The sequence below is a fragment of the Thermobia domestica genome, chromosome 1 (genome assembly GCF_964235325.1).
Source record: "Thermobia domestica chromosome 1, izTheDome1.hap1.1, whole genome shotgun sequence".
NCBI lineage: Eukaryota > Metazoa > Arthropoda > Insecta > Zygentoma > Lepismatidae > Thermobia > Thermobia domestica.
Genome location: NC_137454.1, coordinates 385,992,552 through 386,016,338, shown reverse-complemented (window position 1 = coordinate 386,016,338; position 23,787 = coordinate 385,992,552). Strand labels below are relative to the sequence as shown.

The 23,787-nt window shown below is 36.1% G+C and overlaps 1 protein-coding gene across 2 annotated transcripts in view; it reads left to right on the top strand.

Moving 5' to 3' along the window:
* The window catches only part of CtsB (Cathepsin B), a 29,644-nt gene extending 6,885 nt beyond the window's left edge, over positions 1-22,759 (top strand). For both annotated transcript variants that reach the window (XM_081732230.1, XM_081732220.1), the window contains exons 2-7: positions 674-795; positions 1,809-2,021; positions 4,382-4,582; positions 8,855-8,999; positions 12,037-12,153; positions 19,395-22,759. In XM_081732230.1, the coding sequence (XP_081588356.1) occupies positions 682-795; positions 1,809-2,021; positions 4,382-4,582; positions 8,855-8,999; positions 12,037-12,153; positions 19,395-19,600 (996 nt within the window). In that variant the 5' untranslated portion in view covers positions 674-681 and the 3' untranslated portion in view covers positions 19,601-22,759. The remainder of the gene's footprint in view (positions 1-673; positions 796-1,808; positions 2,022-4,381; positions 4,583-8,854; positions 9,000-12,036; positions 12,154-19,394) is intronic.
* Positions 22,760-23,787: the final 1,028 nt, after the last annotated feature.

Sequence of the window (23,787 nt, the reverse complement as noted above, 5' to 3'; positions counted from 1 at the left end):
TGATATCTGGCAGGGGCATATTTTTAAGGAAATTGTAAGTAGCTTGCGGCACGAAATACATAAATTTTGCCTAAAGTTATAAAATCTAGAAAAAAAATTCGGAGAGGAAATAGGACACTTCTAAATACGCCCTATTATCTAGGAACAAATATATAGACGCGCAAACAAAAGAATCTTCGTCTTAAATGTCGATAGTGATTTCCCCGTTAGAATAGTTAACGATTTACGATATAAACCCTATGTTACGGAGAAAAGAAAACAGGACTGTTACCCGTTCAAAACGGAATTTTCCCTAATCACCCTCTGCATGACACTTATTTTCATACTATGCTGTACATACTGTACATTTGAGTCTTATTGTATTATGATTATCATCTTCGATAATCGAAATAACAGAACAGAAACGGGACTACTTATTTTCACTTTAAATTATTTCGGAATTTGATTTAAATCAACAATTTTTTTTTTAAATATCAAGTGATTTAAATCAATCCATCCTGGTTATTAGGTTATTTTTTTAATAACTTCTGTAATTCATTGTATATTTTCATGGTTTAAAAAATTTAAGTAAGTGTTCGTTACGATCATTAAGTAACTATTTCTAAAATGGGTACTTCAGTAAATTTTTCAAATATCAAAAATAATAAAAGACAAATGTTTGTTTTCTTTGTAGGAAAAAAGATGTGGGTGTTTTTGTTAGCTCTGTGTGTTTGTGCCTTAGGAGTGGAATCTAGATTCCATCCATTATCAGAAGAATTCATACAACATTTAAATTCTCTAAACACAACTTGGAGGGTAAGTTTTATGCTTTTAGGGTGTTTTATGTATATTATGAGTTCCGTATTGAAAGTGTAGGTGGATCATTAACGTTAATTCTGGTGGTAATTGGAGGGAAGTAGCTGTCTTAAAATTTGTCTTTTACCGTAGAATGTATTTTAGATCTAGTTGTGTATTGCATGTGATTCTCTTATTAATTTCAGAAGGCACGTAGCCAGGATTTCGTAATGAGGGGTGGGGGAGGGCGTGACATGAAATACTGTGTTTTATACACCAGGGTCTCGATCATTCGAAACTATTTTACTGGCAACACGTATTAAATCGTTTAGCCAGGATTTCTTAATGGAGGAGGGGGGAGCTTAGCATGAAATACTGTGGCTATCACACCAGGAGCTCGATCAATCTAAACCATTTTGCTGGCAACTTTTTGATTTGTTAGGACAATAAAATGAGGGTATGTTAGTATTTTAATAACACACTATGAAGAAATGTCGAGTAAAAGAATATAAAAAAGTATTGAAAAAGATCTTACAATATCTATGTTCATTCAAATATAACAATTTTCCTTCCATTATGACCTCAACTATTATAAAAAGTACATATAATCAAATGTTAACAGAGTTTTCTTTCCACATAACTTTTTGTCATTATTATGTTTTCATATAACAATAATATCCATTTTTAACTTGATCTCCTCCCTCTCCGTTTTCTTCACGCAAAGCTCCTCATAAGAAAGAGTAACCAAACACTTGCTGTAGCTTCTTATTTTTAACGCTGATTCTTCTTTTTCTCGTTTTTTTTTTGTTTTGTTTTGTTTTGTTTTGTTTTGTTTCATCCTTCTTTAATTTTGTTTTCCATTTCTGGTTTCGAAGGAAGGGAGTGGTCCGGACTCCTTACGTGGCTACGTGCCTGATTTCAGATCTTTATTTTTCTTAAATTATGATGATTTAGACGGTAAAAGTTACGAAGGTGTGATTTTTCCACTTAGCTACTTTTTCTGTGTGTGTGTGATTCGTTTCAATCTCTTTCAGGCTGGCCGAAATTTTCATCCAGAAACCTCGATGAAGTACATCAGAGGTTTAATGGGCGTCCACCCTGACTCGAAGTACTTCCGTCTCCCAGAGAAGAAACACATGATGCTGATGTCTTCTGATATCCCGGAAGAGTTTGATTCTCGAGAACAATGGCCAGATTGCCCAACGCTTAGGGAAGTTCGAGACCAAGGCTCTTGTGGATCATGCTGGGTAAGACATGTTATTAGTTGACATAAGAGTAATTGATTTAAGATGATTGGTGTTACATATCGTTCGCAGATTTATTATTATTAAAAATGTAAAGCGAAACATGTAATCCGTTGATTGCGTGTGGAAGAGTTTTCGTGCACTGTTTCGACCACTTCTTTTCTGACCTTGTTCAGCAGGTTAAGAGTTACTTGAAGATTAAATAACTTCATTAACACATTTTGCTCTTTTAGTACAAGGGCTCTAAAATTGAAAGTAATGATATGAAATGTGAACGTGAAATAAGAGCAAGAATAGGAATGGCGAAAGAAGCCTTTAGGAGAAAGAAAAGTCTATTTTGTGGGACCTTGCATAAAGAGTTGAGAAGAAGACTCATAAAATGCTTCGTGTGGAGTATTGTAATGTATGAGTCAGAAACATGGACATTACGCAAAAATGATTAGAAACGACTGGAAGCTTTGGAAATGTGGGTGTGGAAAAGAACGGAAAGCGGAAAACGAATGAGTGTGTGTTAGATATGATGGAAGAGAAAAGAACAATATTAGATATTATTAAGAAGAGGAAATGGAACTGCTTGGAGCATTGGAAGGTCATGAAAAAGTCGAAAGAATTGTTACATTTTGAAGAGTCAGGGAAAACGCAATCAAATTCCATGAAAATATTCAGAGTTCTTACTACGTAAGTGATGATGACAAGCATTATAGCTGCTTATAGAAGATACGAGCAACACCTCAAAGAGTCAGTGCAGAAAGAAAAAAGAAAGAGGTTGTAAAAAGGATATTTATCTTTAGAAATAAACAAGCTTAAGAAGTACCAAAAGATATTAACATTTCAAACTTTGAATGAACAGCGAATTAAATAAACATAAATACTACTGAAGAAAGTAAATGATTAAGATCGTTGATAGTAGATAATCTAAAAGATAGGGCAAATTGTAATATTTATTTATTTATTATTCGTTTTAATGTACTCAGAATGCCGAGAGGGGGCGCGGTGGCTCAGTGGTAGAGCGTTCACCTCTGGTGCTTGGGGTCCCGGGTTCGATCCCAGCCCCCGCCAAGTGAACTTTGTGGTGGACAAACACATCACAAACACCGTGTTCATGGGTTTTCTCGGGGCTCTTCCGTTTCCTCCCACTTTCTTCCTTCCACCATTTCACTCATCTCTCATCATCACCGTCTCCTTTAGCCTAACCGGCATAACCGTGGGACGTAAAACTCAAAGATTTCATTTCAGAATGCCGAGATTCTAGAAGTTATCGGAAAGTAAGGTTACAAAGCAGAAAGCGAAAACAAACTCAAAATCAACTCAACTCAACTCAAATGTTCAATGTGAGCTCCTGTAACACAGTCTATGTTCTACTTCTAACCTCTCTCGTACCACGTATCGTACAAATCGTATATAGAGTGCACAAAATTTCCCATCACCATTGGCGAGTAGATATTTTGGTTCGGTGATAAGCATTTGGCCTTGACTATGCCAAATTGCTACAAATTCTCTGATGGGCTGCTGGATTCAGACCTGAAATTTCGTGCCCTAGGTATCTGTATTGATAACTGCAATAACGTCTGTTATCCTAACTCTGATTTCGAAGGAAAGCCAGAAAAAAAAAATAAATAAATAAAGGCCTTTTGTACGTACTTCATAAATTAATATTTCCTAACAACCTTGTAAGATTTTTTTTTTCAGACGATTTGTTCACCACAAAAATAGTTGGCTGGTATGGGTATGTGTTGTTCCGGTTATTTTCTGGAAAATGTCTTTAAATGATCTTATTTAGAAACAAATATTTCATTAACCATAGAATATAGCGTACTCCATTTCTTTCTGAAGAATCGTCGTAGGATAGTTTAGTGGTGTCTTTTTCGGTCAGAGTTTTCGGAAGACTTGCATTCTAATTTTGTTCGTAGGGTCGCGGTAGCTCAGTGGTAGAGCGTCCACCTCTGGTGCATGGGGTCCTTGGTTCGATCCCAGCTCGCGCCAAGTGAGGTTTGTGCTGTGCGTGGGTTTTCACGGGGTTCTCCCGCTTCCTCCCACCTTCTTCATTTCACTTATTTCTCATCATCACGGTCTCCTTTAGTTTAGCCGGCCTTTAGCTTAATAGAACGTAAAACTTAAAGATCTTCTAATTTTGTTCGTATTAAAGTAAATATTTCAATAATAAATGTAAAGCATAGTATGATTTGAACTTTTAATTTACAAAGTGGGTGCTAGGAAGTTTTGTGCTATAGTCTATAAGTTTTATTGGTCAGATTCACCAGTGTAGAGATCTTATGTTCTCTTGTACTTTCTATTTAAGACAGTTCACTCACTGACCATCACTACCATAACAACAACTCTAATGAAGTGACTTTTTCTTAAAGGCATTTGGAGCTGTAGAAGCGATGTCTGATCGTGTGTGTATTCATTCGAATGGAGAGCAGCATTTCCACTTCTCAGCCGAAGACTTAGTGTCCTGTTGTCACACATGTGGTTTCGGCTGCAACGGTGGATTCCCGGGTTCTGCTTGGCACTACTGGGTCAAAAGGGGTATCGTCAGCGGAGGAAACTACGATTCTCATCAGGTAATAACAGAATGACCTGTAATTCACAGTATATTTTCCAGGTTTAGCTACGCCAAAATTATCAGTTAATTGCTGTCATAATCATGTAATATTGTTTATGTGATTTGTTTAAAAATTGACTTCTGCGATCGAAGACGACATGGTTGTAGTAATAGTAATGGCTTGACTCTAGTGCATGACGTAAATATGAAGGAAATTTTCTTTCCATAGTAACTTAGGAAACAATTCTAAAAAATTGCATGTAAAAGAAAAAAAACAACAATAAACACCAAATAGGTACTAAAATGACTGGCTAAGCTGAAATTGATGTACAATTAATGTTAAAAAAAACTAGCATAGATCGTTTGGATCAGTTTCCTGTATTCAATGTAGCACGTAATAATGAAACGTAAGCAATTAGAAACCTCTTTGCTCCTCTGGTGCTCAAACTCAGAAATTTTGCGAAAAACAAGATCAAGCAATTCATGCTAGAATTTGTTTGAACATTTGCTTCAGCGGCACTCAACTCTGAGCGTTCTCCATGGCATTTTCTTTCCAGCAAAACGTTGCACGTACTGATCAGCGGTTTGTAAATGTATTTAATCAAATCCCATAACTAGAGGTCTGCGCGGATGCGGATATATCCGCGGATATCCGCATCAAAATTGGTATTTGCGGATATATATATCTTTTCTGTGCGGATAGTGGATAAAGTTGCGGATAATGTTTCCTAAAAAAAATGCTGTGAAATTTCTGATAATGGTGGAAAGAGCACTAGAAACGTTCATTTTGAATTAAAAGTTTTAAAACCAGTTGAAAAATACTAAAATCAAAATACAAGTATGTTTGAAGCATGAGACTCTGTGACAGCAAAAGGACAAAAAATGACACAAGAGAGTTCTCCTTTTATTGCTGTTTCAATATTTTTAGCAGCCGTTTTGTGGGTGAATGACATCTCTGACCTAAACACAAAGAAACGACAGGGCTCATCGCTACTCCTCAAGTACCGCTATTGGCTGTAAAAGAGAAAAATAATTGCCGCCAAAGCCCCTCTGATAAAGCTGAAAATTTTCAGACCATTCGCCTTGAAGAGGAAGCAATGTCTTCAAATAAAGTTTTTCTAGCCCGAGAGGTCAGGAACCAAAACCCTAATTTAAAACACCGCATCCCCTTCCATAAACTGAAAACTGGCCAGCAGAATTATCTTTACCTTTTGTGACAAACTGGAGAAGGGCGTCACCGAAATAGTAAACAAATCACATCATATGCTCATCTTTCTCTCTCCCTTTCTTAAAGAAAAGAGAAAAAGAAAAAATCTTCACTGTTTCCTTTGAAGTACAGGAGCAGATAGTGAATGCACATTTGCGACCGCACAGATTTCTCTCTTCGGATAGGTGCCACGGACCTCAATGAACATTCCGAGGGATTGGAGTTTTATAACAGCAATTGTTTCTCTCTCTCTTTCTTCTTGTGTGTATATTCTGGGCCTCTTTTTCACTTCTAGTTTCAGTAAAAGCGTGGTCGTGAAAGCTTGAGTTGACTTTGAGTTTAACGTCCCGTTCAGCAGCGAGGCTATATGAGACGTTGACCTACTGATTAACGTCGAATCCGAACCACATAAGCTCCTGCTGGGAATTGGAACCGGGTCTCCCACGCCAAGGGCGCGTACGCTAACCGCTAAGCCACGAATGAGCTTGGTCGTGAAAGCATGCATTGTATTGCGTTGTTAGTTTCGTCACTTATTTTTTAAATTTAGTGCAATTACTGGTGCTAGTGTCAGTTCGGAATATGTGGATGTGTTTGCGGTCCTGTGATCAATTTTTATTTCTTAATAACGATTATTTCTATTTCGCCTTTGTGTTTAGAACAAATGCCCCTTTTTTATGAGTAATGAGTAATGACGTGCTCTAAAATTAGTCGATTGAGGGAATATTACCTACGTGGCATTATTTTGGTCCGATATCTGCATTTGAAGATCTTGGATAAGTACATAAATCGTTTCTTAATTTCTAATTTGTATATGCACGGTTTGTATTGCATTTTATTTATCGTAGTTGGTATTTGATCACGAGGAAACTGATTAACATATTGTTTCGTTTGATTCAGAAAACTATGTGTATTATAGAATATATAATTTGTATATATTTGCTACCTCATTATCTGCGGGTGCGGATAGAGATGTTGCGGATGCGGGTGCGGATGCGGATAGAGATGCTGCGGATGCGGATGCGATATTTTGTATCCGCGCAGACCTCTACCCATAACTTATAAACTAAAAGATTGGCTTTTTCATCTTCATATTGCGACACTTCCAGCCCGTTTTCATTAATTGTTCGTGACTCATGCTTCAACTTCTTACAGTAAAATGTCAGGTATTTGTAAATCCAATGATTATCCGTAAGATGTATATGTTTATGCTGCGTGTTTATTGTGGCAGTGTTATTTAATCCCTACTTATTTCCTAGCGTGATATGAAATAGGAAATAAGCGCGTGGTTTGGCAAACGTATTTTTGAAATCCCTTGCAAGTGGTAACGGACTCCTTGAAGAGAGTGGACAGGGTGTCTATCGGTCACGAAAGTCATCGAATCAGAAAACGGTCATGAAAGTCAACCAAAAGTCACGAAATTTAGCTTTTGGGTCACGATTTCTTTTATCTGTTCCAATATAAGTATAGATTGGAAAATTTTGTTCTATAAAACGTCAAAATTCACCACCAAAAATGTTTAAGATCGGCTTTAAACGCTACCAAATCGCAAGCAAAGCACACTTCTGTCGCATGCATGAAAATTCGGTCCAATTCGAAATTCGCTCTTGAGAATATTACTAAATTTTATGGTTTTCGAAAGAAAACGCCACGAAATTTCATTTAGGAATTTTAGTAGACACCGTGGTGGATATCCTAAACTGAGGATGCATTTGCCCCATCCCCTGAAGGCTCAAGTGATCCCACTCCGGTAGCTTAAATAAAATTTCCAAGTAATGTTCTTGGCTTCGAAATTATTTAACATAGACTATAATAATTTGTTTACCTTCGAACACTGGTCGTCTTCTTTTCATTTATGTTGATAGTTGGACTCTGTTGGGAGTCGTGGGGAGCGCGGTGGCTCAGTGGTGGAGCGTTCACTTCCGGTGCTTGGGGTCCCTGGTTCGATCCCAGCTCGCCCCGTGTGGACTTTGTGGTGGCAAACACCGTGCTTGTTGGTTTTCTCGGGGTTCTCCAGTTTCCTCCCACTTTCTTCATTCCACCATTTCATTCATTCTCATCATCACCGTCTCCTTTAGCCTAACCGGCATAACCGTGGGACGTAAAGCTTAAAGATTTCATTTCATTTCGGTTGGGAGTTGTGTTCCTATATGTATACCATTAATTGCTTTTGTCTGTCCTCTAAAGAAAATGAACCCAAAGAATTCCCGGACCAAGTTAATTTTCACAAAATAAACTTTGTTACACGTAAAACTTCGATTCCGATTAGTCCTGTAATCCATATCTCGGAATGAAATAGTATGGTGGGGAAGGGCCTGTTGGTTGAAAGGTTAGCTTGCATAATTGCTTGAATACCCCTCCGCCCCCGCCTCCAGTGCTATGGATTCAGGTTCGAAGCCTACTTAATAGAAGTTTCTGTCCTTCACAAACCTCAGTGTGGATGTAAGCAAAGTCCAATCAATCAAAAAAAAAAAAAAAAAAAAAGATTAATGTAATTTTTTATTACTTAATAAAACAATAGATCGCATATCGAGAAATAATAATGGTAATAATAAAAAGTCTAAAATACACCTCACGATTCCTCCCTCCCCCTCTCAAAAAAAAAAAAAAAAAAAAAAAGAAAGAAAGAAAACTCTTGGTAGAAAAACTACATTTTCTACAAATCATCTTCCTTGTAGAAATAATGGTTTGAATCAATAAGGATTTTTTGATTTCTTGCTTTATAATCTGAGTTGTCTTCCAGTTTTCTAGGTTCGGCGTAAATAAACTTCATGTGAGCACAAATATACAGAAGCATTTCACGCAACTTAGTTCTGGATGGCATATATATGTATATATATAACTGTCACCGCCACTTATAAAACAGCAGCTGAAGTTGTTGGCTATTTTGAAAAATTAACTGATGCGTTGAAAAATTTTTTGCTTGCTGAGTGACTTAGAGTTTTCCCGTATTGTATTTAATTAATGAAAATATGTTGAAACTCAGTTTTTGCCTTTATTCCAAGTCGACCAATTACTCTTCTATGCAATAATCGCTAAAAGTGTTTGTTTTAATTGAATGTAATTTATGCTTATTTATTTTTCTAGGGATGTCAGCCATACGCCATTGCACCTTGCGAGCACCACGTTAAGGGCAAAAGACCCAACTGCACAGAAGGAGGAAGAACGCCCAAGTGCCAACACACCTGTGAGAAAGGTTACGATGTGCCATATGAAAAGGATCGCCACCATGGTAAGAGACTTCCCTTTTAAATAATTCCAGTAATACGTAAAGTCTTATGTACGATAGCGATAGACTTTGGTTTCACGTGGAAAAACAGGAAGAGAAACTGTTTAAGATGGTTAATCTCTCACCCAATTACGAAACTGATTGAAACTGGGTAAAGTCTGAATTTATACACATGAAATACGTAACACTTGCGTTCTTTGTAGCGTATACTTTTTTCGTATTATTTATTTTTTGGGTGACTTGGAACTATAACAATAATAATAATAAAACTAGGTTAGATAAATTATGTTGTAAGACCAATCACGTTTGAAAGAAAAGTCCCCTACTGACTTTGTCTTCGATACTGTCTTCGATACTTCGATACATGAACAAGTGCAACATAGAGTATTGTTTAAAAAAGTCTGTTACGCTATTACAGTACTGGAAATTTTCGCGCTGACGTATGTGACTTCATTTGTGGTGCACAATTTGACTTCCATCTCTTATTGGCTTGTATCGCTAGGAGCATAGCTTTTATGTGGTATATAAAAATGCTAACCCTCAGTGTTTACTGAATTTTGATCTTCAATGTATGGAATAAACAATTCTGTTTTATATGCATGAAGAGCTAAGTATGTTGATGTATGTAGAAGTGGGCATATAACGCTTACCAGTAAATCAGAGTATATATTTTTATACCTGTATTTAGTAAGAAAATTAGACTTCAGCGTATTGTAGTTTTATGATATGCCAACCTTTTTAATGTATTACTTATCTACTAATATGTTCTTCCGTACTTGGATTATATTTCATATTTTTATATACTGGAAACTAGGATTTAAAGAATAACAGTTTTATAGTGAACTAGCAGCGTTCACCCCGCTTCGCTGCGGTCACCCCCGAACGCAATAAACTTTGTTACTTAGATAATTTTTACTTTTTCGCTTTCAAGTGATATGATAAAAACCATTATAACGCCTGTCATTTATGTTAACCCGCCGAGTGACACGGTCATGCGGGTTGCATATACATACGTTTATTTTTATACCTATGATGAACTAACAAAGGATTTGTACGTAATGGACACCTGAATGGTCAATTATCTCAAGACACTGGTAATTGAAAATTAAAGTGATATGATAAAAACCATCTAGGGTCCAAATCCTAATAACCCCCCAAAAATAAAAGAAATTGGTTCAGCCGTATTAGCGTGATGAGCGGACAAAGGATTTGTACGTTCTCTTTTATATATATAGATTTCAGTGATAGAACATGTCTAGAAGTTTAAAAGAAAGAAGAAAAAATAGGGGGAGGTTTTATTAGTCTTGTGAAGAAATCAGAACATTAAAACTGTAAAATCAGGTACTCGGTTAGAAACCTCAAGGTACTGTTGACCGGAAGAATAATTTAATAGATAAGTAAGATATCGAAATGATTGGCATGTAACAAAACTTCAAAATGCTTAAGATGAGGTAATTTAAGTTTCTTATTACATATAGAAGAGAATATATTATGCAGCGTAAGTACGTGAAGATACAGGGTGGACATAAAGTTTCTCCCAGATAACAAACATTAATAACAGGAAAACAAAGAATGTCAGAAGCATGCGGTCTGAAAACATTGCTTGTATGATACTTCAAGATTTTGCCACAGCTTGTTCCGCCATCTGCTGCAGCTGACCGCAACACGACAGTCATTTGTTGTAAAATGGCGTCAGCACAGCAGAAAGCGAAGTGTGTCTTGTTTATCATTAAACAAAATCTCCCGTCATTGTTCAATGAACATTCAGAAGAGAGTATGGACAGCAACCACCAGATGTTAAGCGCATAAAGAAATGGTATCGCAAGTTTATTCCAGTAGGAAATGTTTTAGATCGTGATAGAAGCGGTAGACCGAGTATGGATGGGAAGAGATGGTTTAATACCATGGCCCCCACGATCCCCGGACATAGGCCTAACCTCCTTGACTTTTTCGTGTGGGGTTATGTTAGATACAGGGTTGACGCAACAGCTGTCCATGATATTCCAAGACTTAAAAACAGGATAATGGTCGCAATAGACACAGTGACTCTTAAAATGTTGAGTAACACATGGATGGAAATTGAATATCGTTTGGATGTCTTGAGGGCAACTAATGGAGCGTATGTGGAAATTCTCAAAATCAGGTAAAAATCTTCCTTATTGTTTGCCGCAAACGACATGCTTCTATCATTCTTAGTTTTCTTGTTAGTAATGTTTGTTGCCAAGGAGAAACTTTATGTCCACCTTGTATATTGGGGAAAATGTTTGTCTTTCTTATGTGTTTTTCAAGTGAGTGTTATTGGCTATCTTTACTCCTTGTCAGACTCGAACATCCATCCATCAGCATAACCAGAAGTTGTCCTCTTCATAATGATTAAATTGTCTACCAAACACTTATTCCCTCCTTTTAACATGTATAATTTCCTTACTGAGTAGGGAAGTTTGTGGTTACGAGGGTTTCGTCCTTTTCTTTAGCTAGTTTTTCATTGTGTAGAAAGATATCTGGCAGATCAATTAGCTTCTGTGTTTTAAACTAGTTCATGTTTCTTTTCCTGAAGGCTCTTGGTTCGAGGTGAATATAATTCACAGTCCGTGGCTCTGTTTTCGAGAATAATCAATAATACATGTTTACACAGAAATACAACTCTAAAAACGGTAAATGTATCACACCGTATTTGAAAAATAAACACACTGCTGAACAACACTGCACTTATTTAATATAAAAACACATTTACACGTGACGTTTCGATCTTCTAGCCAAGATCCTCATCCTCAGAGTGTACGTCTGATGAGCATCTTGGCTAGAAGATCGAAACGTCACGTGTAAATATGTTTTTATATTAAGTAAGTGCAGTCTTGTTCAGCAGTGTGTTTATTTTTCTGATTTTATTCGCAAGACGTTGACTATGAGTGTGTGACCGTATTTGAGTTCTGGGGTGGATTAACTCCTATGCATAGTGACAGTGAGTGGTTAAAATATAAGTCCACTTAACTTTTAACCATTGTCTTCTAAAAGAGTTTGTCTCACTTTATTTCCACAGGCAAAGAAGCGTACTCTATTGACTCTGATGAAAAACAGATTCAGCAAGAAATCATGACAAATGGACCAGTAGAGGGCGCCTTCACCGTATATGAAGATTTTCTTAGCTACAAATCAGGTAAGCAGCCGGAATCTCAAATTAAGTTGAGCTTGTAGGTGTTAATAAATATACCTTACATGTCAAAGAGGCATAAATCCAAAAGGATTACCGCTCATGATAATTTTATCCCAACTTTCCATATTTATTTACTTACTTACTTAATTTATTTATTTACTTAACGTATTTACTTACTTACTTATTTACTTAATTAATTTATTTACTTACTTAACTTGTTTATTTACTTAACTTATTTATTTATTTATTTAGCTTATTTCTTTATTTATTTATTTATTTATTTACTTACTTACTTACTTATTTATTTACTTACTTAACTTATTTATTTACTTACTTGCTTGCTTACTAGGTGTGATCACAAAAATATGGTGAATAATTTTATTACAAACAAAGTAATAAGCTTACATGGAATTTGGTTTAATCTCCTTCAAAGTACTGTCCTTGGCTAGCAATGTACGTATCCCAACGTTGAATCCATAACTGAAAGCACTCTTGGAAGGCTTCTTTTGGAAGGGCGTTCAGCTGCTCTGTAGTCGCCCATCAATATCAGAAATGGCGTCAAACAGTTTCCTTTTAAGCACGCTTATAGTTTTTGGAAAGAACCAAAAGTCATATGGTGCTATATCTGGAGAGCACAGCGAATGTGGACAGACTTGAATATTTTTTTCTGCCAAGAACTCACAGATCAAAAGCAAGGTGATTAAAATGCTTTTCACGTACCCATTCGAGATGTTTAGTTCTTCAATTCTTCGGAAAGCTCTCAAATAGTCATTCACCTGTTTGAACACATCATTTGTGCTACTTTTTGCACGTTTTCATCTGTTTTTGACTTCGAAGGACTTCTTTATCCTTGCTCGGGGGCGCGGTAGCTCAGTGGTAGAGCGTTCACCTCCGCTGCTTGGGGTCCCTGGTTCGATGCCAGCGCGCCGTGTGGACTTCCTGGTGGACAAACACTGTGCTCGTGGGTTTTCTCGGGGTTCTCCCGTTTCCTCCCACTTTCTTCATTCGATCATTTCATTCATTTCTCATAATCACTCTCTCCTTTAGCCTAACCGGCATAATCGTGGGACGTAAAACTCAAAAATTCCATTTCATTTTTTCCATTCTTACTCGTTTTCAACCGATTCCTTGCTGCTTGTGAATCGCTCATATCACTTGAAAACAGTCTTCAGTGCCACAGCTTCATCGTCGTACACTGATTTTGACATTTCGTGATTTTCTTTGACAATTTAAAAAAAAAAAAGGAAAGAAAGAAAAAAAGCTTAGAACAAAACTTAATGTTGGTACGCGACAGACACTCTTAATACGTCCTCACTCTTCTGCGTCTGGAAGCTAAGTAACATGTCACAACTCGTTCAAACTCGACACTGATTGTACGTACCAAAGGTTTAGGCTACCGGACTTAAAAGTTAAAATGTATACAACATCGATAGATGGCTCAGTGCAACTACATTCACCACTTTTTGATCTCACCTTGTATTTATATCAGAACTATGAAATCAATTTCTCGTAACCCCATGGACGGATATGTTTTAAAAAAAAAAATCCATTTGATTCCGCATCCTGAAATTAGTATTAAAACACATAAATTTATCAAAGCATGGGCACTTTGACTATTGGCATGAGAAGTAGTTCAAATGCCCAACTTCGAGGTACAGTGAAAGGTCAGAATTGAGAATATATTTATTGTAATTTAAAAATGTCATTATGAAACCACATATCCACCATTTTGCTTCACCTGACAATTTTCCAGCAAAACCATGTCTGTCGCAGTAGAACTTCAGTGCTTTCCGTCTAAAAAATTCACACGTGATTTTCACAGGCTTCCTTTGAAACTAACTTTATACCATTCAGGAAGCTCTGAAGATATCATAACAAATGATAATTTGATGATGCAAGGTCTTACTATACGGTGGATGCATTAAAATCTCCCAGCCAAGTTCTCTTAATTTCTGACGGATCATTAAAGATTTACGTGATCTGGCGTTGTCAGCATGGCATACTTTGTGCTGAGTTCCGACTGTTTCTCTTAAATTGTTGGCCACACTTGCGCTAATTCTTAACAATATAGGTTCGAATCTATAGTTCGGCCGGCTACAGCAGCTCGTGATGCACAATGCCCTTCCACTCCCACTAAATGCACAGCTTAACTTTCCTGGGCGTCAGTGTGTGCTTTCCCACAGACTGTGGGGCGTCTTGTTGCTTTGTCCACGATCTTTTTCGCACATTGTGGTAGGTCATTCACTTTTCATTACTCGTGATTAACCGTTTCAGAAAAGGCTCGATTTCATTAAATTTCAGTAGAGAGTAGCAGATAGAAATTCGATGGAGTAAAAGTTCTTTCATGTGGCATGTGTAATTCCTTTTCTTAGTCTTTTCCGAATAATCTGCTCGAAGAGATTATTTATTTATGAAGTACCAGGTTCTATTCATTGCTATTTTTTCTAACATACTACCTGTAAACCTGGAACAAAATACACAAAATCATTCTCCTTATCTGGAACCAGGAAGAATTACCGCAAGAGTGGAAAGAATCAATCATTGTTCCAATTCTCAAGAAAAGCGACAAAACTGACTGTAATAATTATCGAGGCATTTCTCTTCTGTCAACATCCTATAAAATCCTTTCAAACATTCTATTAGCAAGATTGACCCCATACACAGATGAAATTATTGGAGATTATCAGTGCGGATTTAGACGAAATCGATAAACTATCGACCAAATAATTACCATTCGCCAAATACTCGAAAAGAAGTGGGAATACCATATTCCGATACATCAACTGTTTATCGATTTTAGAAAGGCTTACGACTCGGTTAGGAGAGAAACATTGTACAACATTCTTACAGAATTTGGAATACCGGAAAAGCTAATTAAATTAATTAAGGTGTGTCTAAATGAATCCCAAAGTAAAGTCCGGGTAGGAAAAGTTTTGCCCACGAACTTTCACGTCCAGAATGGCCTGAAACAAGGAGATGCGTTGTCCACATTTTTATTCAACTTTGTCCTGGAATACGTTATAAGGAAAATCAAAGATAGTAACTAGGGCCTAGAGTTGAATGGCGTTCACCAGTTCATGACATATGCTGATGATATAAATTTAATAGGGGATGATAGGAGAACAATAGAAAGAAATGCAGAGTTGTTTTAAACGCGTGCAGGAAAGTAGGTTTAGAAGTAAATGCAGAGAAAACTAAATATATGGAAGTTAGTCGGGATCGTAATAAGGCAAATTTAATCCGCGTTAAAATATCGAATAATACTTTTGATAAAATGGATACTTTCAAGTATCTAGGGTCAATATTAACAGACGAAAACCATATTCACGAAGAAATTAAATGTCGACTAAAAGCAGGAAATTCGTGTTATTATTCAGTTCAAAATTTCTTGTCGTTGTGAATTTTATCGAGAATTTGAAGCTTAAAATATATAAAACGATAATCATGTCTGTTATCCTGTATGGTTGCGAAACATGGTCGCTTACTCTAAGAGAAGAACGTAGACTGAAAGTATTTGAGAACAAGATCCTGAGACGAATATTCGGACCCAAGGGGAACGGGAATGGGGAATGGCGGAAAATTCATAACAAGGAACTACATAATTTATACGGTTTACCAAACCTTGTTAGAGTCATCAAGTCTAGGAGGGTCAGGTGGCCAGCTCATGTAGCCAGAGTGGAAGAAAGTAGGAACGTTTCCAAAGTCTTAATTGGAAGACCAATCGGAAAACGACCACCAGGAAGACCTAGGCGTAGATGAGAAGACAATATTAAGATGGGTCTCACAGAAATAGGAATCCAAAGTAGAAACTGGATTCAGTTGCGTGATGATAGATGCCAGTGGAGAGCTTTTGTGAACATGGCATTGAACCTCCAGGTTCCATAGGCTGTAGAGTTAGGTAGTTAGTTACTACCTGTAAACCCTTTATAAATTTGCATATTAATATAGATGAAATAGCATCTCCTTATAAATTTCTACTTGTTTTCCAAATTTCATTAAACTATCAATATGATGAAATTTCGGGACCACCTAAAGTAAGTTTCCAGAGTTTGATTTCAAAATCGTTGCTTTCCCCAGCATATACAGCAAGAACATTATATGTGTAAAAGAAGGTATTGAGAACATTAATTTCTTCATTTTTAAGAGCTAAAATAAGTTTTGAATACGTAAATATCCTATTTGAAATTACTACATATTATGTAAAGATATGTTATTTTCTGTTTATTTACTAAGTTTCACACAGCACAAGGCCAATTAGCTAAAACTTATCAACATAAAAAAAAGATAAAATCATAGAAAAAACAAACAAAAAAAAAGAGAATTAAAAATAAATTAACAAAACAAATACAGAAAAAGAAGGTTCACCTCTCAATTTACAATAATCTCTTTAGTTCTAAAGTTTCGTTCAGAAATAAAAATTAGTTTGTAAAACAAGGAACTCTTAACAATTGATAACCTATGTGTCTCGTAAGTTAGCAAATTAAGAGAACGAGTTCGCCACGGGTAAGCCCGAAAGTTAATCTGCGATAGAAAGAACTCAGAGTCAACCTTACCATTAATAATCGTATGTAGATAAAGTAAATCAGCAGCGCGGCGTCGTTTGTTAGGGGTACATAGTTTCATTAAAGATATTAATTCCTGTCTCAAGTGATCATGTAACTCAGGAATTCTAAATCTAACTAAGGCAAGAAAGAAGTTTAATACAGAGTCAGTGCGAAATAGATTAGTAGGTACTGGCATGTTCCATACAGGTGAACAATATTCAATGATCGGGGAGATTAAAGCCTTAAGTCTATAAAACATCATAAGGGCAGGGAGACCTTGTATTTCAAGAAATCTAAAAAGTAGACCAAGTAGTTTCATAGCTCTAGATGAGGTCTATATGATGTGATCCACAAAAGAGAGTTTTTCGTCAAAGACAACGCCTAGATCTTTTTGAGGCTAAGCACATTTGATGGGTACATAATATATCTGGCGAAGTTTTTTTTTTAAGATAGAAAAGGTAAAACATTTGTTGGAGTTTAAAGGCAGATTCTTTAGAGCACCAGTTACGTAACATATCTATATCATGAAATATTATTTCTTGATTCGAAGAAAGTTTAATCAGATCTTTACTTTGGGACTCGAATTCAGTTTTCAACCTAGACATCTACCAATTCATGACTTAGTTTACTCTGTTGAGAAAGCTACACATTTTATATCTAACCAAAAGTACGCTACCGAAATGAGAAAAGAATGCGCCCTTGTACTATCTCATCATCATCAACGCAATGACTCTACTGCACACATAAGAAAGCTAACAACGCAATTAAGATCATTTTTACGTAAACATGAACTTTTTTTTTTTTTTTTTTTTTTTTTCATTAAAGCCGATAAAGGAAACAAATATGTAATAATATTAAGGCAACAATATAGTGAAAAGATCCATGAATGTGCTCGTAAATCCCGTTTCACCGTGTAAAAGCAATCCACTACATTCTTTGATAGCAACAACCAACCAGTTGATTAATAATTCTACAATAATTCCTGAGAAGTTAAAACAAATTCATGATCCAGCCTTACCCATTATCTATGGCTTTCCAAGAATATATAAACCCAACGTTCCGTTATGACCTATAATCGTTGGTTTTTATCACCCTACAAAATGGTTATATAATAAAATGGTATCTTTTAATATCCCAGTCAAATACATTGTTAAAAATAGCTTAGAGTTAAAAACATGTTTGAATTCGTTTGTCGCGGCGGATTCTATCCATATGGCATCTTTTGACGTAGTGAAGATGCATCCATCAATACCAGTAGACCTGACTTTACAGGCAGTGGAATTTGTCTTACTTAAACTAAAAGTAAACCCAAACGAAATTCAACTATTGTGCTGCCAAAATGTCTTGAGTCGTGGCAAAAATGCGAACTAAGGCTCACACCCACGCGTTGAGCCAATAATGGTTCAGCTGTTGCTAAGCGAGAGAAAGCGAGTGGAATTCCTTCAGCCAATAGCAGCGCTTGCAACGGAAGACTAGGGATCAAGTCAATGTGGCATATTTATAGTCCCTCAACTAATAGCTTTTTACCTTAGAAGTAATGTTTTCCAATTTGAAGATACCATCTTTCGTCAGGACAATGGATTGGCCATGGGCAATACTCTTTCTCCAATACTTTCGAATATTGGACATGTTCGAAAACAACATTCTCCCAAAATTTCCTCGTATCAGATATTTTCGATATGCTGACGATACCTATATTCTGTACAAGGAATATCAGGATTTAAAGAAATTATTTGATGAATTTAATCAGATACATCCTAGAATCAAATTCACGATGGAACTTGAAGAAAATGAAGCTCTTAACTTCCTTGATATTACCATCAAAAGACAAGCCAATAAGTTTGTTACTTCAGTATATCGTAAACCTTCTGCTGGTACCAAGTATATTCATTTTAAGTTATCTCATTCATGGCTTCAGAAACTGAATATTTGGAAAAAAACTTCTTCAGGAGAGCTCTTCTACTTTCTGATCTTCCTGGTGACCTCAACCAAGAAATTCAGTATATAATTAAAATTGGACAACAAAATGGCTGTCAAAAGTCTTTATTACTGAAGTGGTACAAACAGGTACATCGGGAGACCGTTGGTTCCACATATTTCGGCAAAAATTAAAAAGGAATTGCATATATATAACATCAAGGTCTCTGAAGTTCCTCCTAAACCCATAGAAAAACATATTACAAATTTTAAATCATTTTTTACTGATCCCCAGCAAAGTAGTGTTAAATGTCAATGTGACCAAATATATATAGGTCAAACAAAAAGAAATATTTATACCAGAATCGCTGAGCACATTCGCACGCCCAAATCTCGTAGCTTACAACAGTTATCTGGATTGGCATCACATATCAAAGAAAATAACCACAACATTGTTAATTCATGTGTAATCGAAAAAGCAAAAACAGCAACTGAACGGAGAATTAAAGAAGCTTATTACATTCATAAGGATAACCCGGCACTCAATTCAGATAAAGGTGACATAAATGTCATTTGGAGCAATGTTTTTGCTACTCATTTTCGCCGTCTGGAAAAAAAAAAAAAAAAAAAACAGTAAATAACAGTGAACAGTGAGAAGTGAATTACTATTAACATATGTCTAATTATAATGAGCCTAGACTGACGATGAAGACAACGTTCTTCGAAAGTACTTCCTACCTTTTACTTACATTATTTCTAATATTATTTCTTCTTTGTTTGTAGGCGTTTATCAACACACGGAAGGAGAAGCGTTAGGAGGCCACGCTATCAAGATCCTCGGTTGGGGAAAGTTAAATGACGTTCCTTACTGGCTTGTAGCTAACTCGTGGAATTCTGATTGGGGCGATGGTGGATTCTTCCGTATCCTACGCGGCAAGGACGAGTGTGGCATTGAAAGCCAGATCAGCGCTGGCATTCCACAAGTGTAACTATAGCATTCTCCAGAAAATTGTTGTTGGAATCATGTGATATATTTTATAGTTTTAAAATAAGGAAAATATGTGTGAAACAATTTGTATATGATATGCAAGGTTGTTGATGGAAATTTGTTGTGTGATTTGTGTAAAATTTAGTCGGCTTTTTTATTATGTGCCGAGAATCATTTTTAAGATCTTTTTTTGTTTTGATGATCTTATACACTTGAGTATGTACCAAATAATGTACGTAGCATTTATAAAGAGATGGTCAGATTTCTCAGGTAATGACTAGATGGTTTTAGGGACTGAAACATTTTCGAAATAAGCAAGGCATAAAATAACATCTTGAAATAGATGAAGATAAGTATTAACTTTAATATTTTTAATAAGCTATTGATGAGACAACTCAAACCTTACTAAGAGTGAGATCAGTTCTTTATATTAAGGTTTTAGATACTTTGGAAGCTAAGTAATCTAGTTCAGCATACAATGTTTGAGATTTTGTGCACTTAGGGTTTTTAAAGAAGAAATGAAAATAATATATACTCTCAGAAGACTTTCTTAATATTTGTACGGTTTGATCAACAGCATTCATTGTCTGTGCTTGCAGCTTCATCAGTAATATTGTTCAGAACCATCGTTTAAGAGGCCCCATCACGGCGGAATTAAAATATCGCTAATTTTACAGTAATTATATAATATCTTCACATAGATAAAAGATAATCGAAAAATGGAACAAGAGCTTGCTAGACAGTATTATTTTACATGAGATACCATTAACACGACTCACCTATCTGCTTTCTATTTCCAGCCATGTAGAAAATCGACATTTATTTTCGCATTTATAAATGGCTGCAAACGGAAAGCTACTAGTGACTCGTGAGAACGGTACCTCATACAAAATAATATTGTCTAGCGCGCTCTTGTTCCAAATTTCTATTATCTTTTATCTGTTTGAAGATACCTTATAATTACTGTAAAATTAGCGGTATTTTAATATCACAGTGATTAGGCCTCTAAAGTATTTGTGTACTAGTCAAACAAGTACATGTTTAGCTTCAGAGGAATTTTTTTTTTCTTTTTTTATTTTATTAAAGTTACTGGATAAAATAATTCTTACAAAAATTGGGAATCAAAAACCGAAAGAACCAAACTCTCATTGAAACAGAATACTTTTTATTTTGTAAGTTGTATGAAATGATTTTGTCAGAGTGAGAATTTGGGAAATATGACTGTCTCGTAAGTATTTCTGGGGTTTTATTTTTTAAGTTTTGGTTCTGTAGACTCTCTCTCCACCGAATTTTTCGCAATCATGGCAGCGAGCTCTTCCCTTAATGGATGTGATTATGATTAGTATTTGAACTTTTGTAATTTTCTTAAGGTTCTTCGTTATGCTGACCTTCACCACCTTAATTTTTTTCCTTTTTTATTTTATTTTATTTTATTTTTTATTTTAGTTAATTGCCTGTAAAGACCTTGAAGAAAGCTTTTAAAAATCTAAAAATGAGCCAGATAGTACAAGAGTGTTATGAAATTGAGGATCTGTTTATACAACAAAATCGTGAAGCCACACGTCACAGTTTCGCCACTCCCACTCTGCCTGCTTCGCCCAATAAGATCGCAATGTTTTGAGCCAACATTCCTTTCGGAAACAAGAGTAGCCAGTCGGACTCGGCTGTTGTGCCTTTTTTGTGGCTTCATTGAGGTAATAGGGTGAAGATACATATGGCCAGATCCTCTGTTTTATAACTTCCTTGAGGTAGATAGTATGTAACTAACTACCTGGCTAAAATTTAAAAAAATAAATAAAAAAATAATTTGAAAAGCGTAACGAAGTGCCTTAAAGACAATTGTTGTATTGTTAGTCTGTTACTTAGCCACGTTAGAGAGGATAGATATATAGATATCGTTGCTGTTTGCATTCAGCTGTTATGATATACATTTGTTATAAATACTGCTATTGTTCTGTTATATTGAAATGTACATACGGCGTACCGCGAACATTGTCTGTGCACACTACAGTGAAAACTTACAAGGGCTAGCCATTATTTTTAGTTTCAGTTCAATCGTGTGCGCGTGTGGAATAGTATTTATTATAGATTGCATTTTTCGTATATAGTTCCTCTATTCTAGTGGTCTCGTAATACGGAAAGAAAGTAAGTTCCAACTCAAAAATAGGGATGAGTATTAAAATATGGCCACCACCAGCCCTCTGATAACATAATTTTCACGGCTTGGTACGTGTGGCTCATGATTTATTACATTCTGTTTTAATGGACTGACTGTAAAAGCATTTTAAATTCTATTTACAATTTTAAATTGTGTGATGCGAAGGTCGAAAAATACATCAAAGCAGTTTTTCTGTATAATAATGAAACAGGGTAAATATGTGAACTTTGAAGGCATTTAAAAAAAATGAGCGTTATTTTAAATCAAAAGGATGTAGTCCTTATCCTGAAGAATAGGATCTCGTTATATTCGTCAGTATGTTGTGTAATCCAATCACATATCTCCATTAGGAGGAAAGAAGGCAGAATGATGTGAATAAATCTATTTTATTGCAGATAATGTATTGATACACTGATTTGAAGAAATATGTGAGGAGAGATTTTTGATAATAGTTATAGTAATGTATTAATTTTATGAGTGGTTTTAAGATGTTTCTAAAATCTTCCTTTTAATTGCACAGATTTTCAATGAAGTTGTATGCCATGTTTGTTATACTCCTGTTTAGTCATATCAGGGTTTTGTTTTGTTTTTAAAAGTATCAGTTAATCATAGTTACATTCAAAGAAAAACTGTGAACGACGGAATTTTGTAATTTCCATTATTTGTACTGAAATCATGCTTGTCGACAGTTGATAATAGTCTTACACAGGGGTAAAAGTGGATCTGAAAAGGCAGGGGGAACGCATGACGCCACGCCGTCTTCCGTGCCTATCTGTGCCCATTGTATTTTATTTAGAAAGTGGGGGTACGCCATAGATACATTCTTGAAGTGTGGGAACGGCGCGTTCCCTGTCACTTTTACCCTGGTCTTAACATGAAGATCAGATAGCGAATATCATCATTGAAATTTGACCATAATTTTGTAGATTTTTTTTTTCAAATTATTTGTAAAATTTATATCTCAGCAAACAAATAAAAGAATTGATTAATATAAAAATATTATTTGGTCGTGTTATTTGGTGAGTTCTGTTGTTGAAAAAGAATCCCCTGTTGTTGTAAACTAAGGTTATTCGAGATGGATTTTAAGTTTCCAGTCCTGGGCAAAGGATTTAACGTGTTAAATTGGTGCAGATGAAGTGTGTGCTTTGACGTCTGGTAGGAAACTCGCCTCAGCAACACAACATATGGCTAAGGTCAAGCGTCTTCCTCACAAACTCTGTACAGCTCACAAATGACGAGAAGAACCCTAGCAGAAGTAGTGTGACGTAGGTATGGGCTCGCCCACTTTTCGCACGGGGGTTTCAAATGACACCACGGAATAGCACACAGATAACTACCCGGAGTAGCAGACGACATCTAAGTATAGACCACACCTCAAAAACCGAAAATGGACTTGACCGTGTCGTTGACCTTTCCCCGCTTAGTTCTTCTCGTCATCTGTGAGCTGTACACGTTTAGCAAGTCAGGAGATATAGTTAGTGCATTGTGGACAGGGTCTCATGAAAGTACACAATGAAGGACACACATTGCTAATGATTTTTCTTTACGTCCTCAAAGCTGGACATTCTGCACAGCTAGCCGTAAATAACATTAAGAGAACATTTGGTCCAGGAACGACGAATAAACGCACCATCTACAGTTGATTTATCAAGTTTAGCTCAGGCAACAGCATTACAAAATAAGCACTGTGGAAGCTAATCCTTGGAAGACGAGTTAGGCATACACTATACCATTGCAGACGAGTTAGGCATACACTATACCATTGCAGACGAGTTAGGCATACACTATACCATTGCAGACGAGTTCGACATACACTATACCATTGCAGACGAGTTCGACATACACTATACGATTGCAGACGAGTTAGGCATACACTATACCATTGCAGACGAGTTAGGGATACACTATACCATTACAGACGAGTTAGGCATACACTATACCATTGCAGACCAGTTCGACATACACCATACCATTGCAGACCAGTTCGACATACACTATACCATTGCAGATCAGGTCGGCATACACTATAC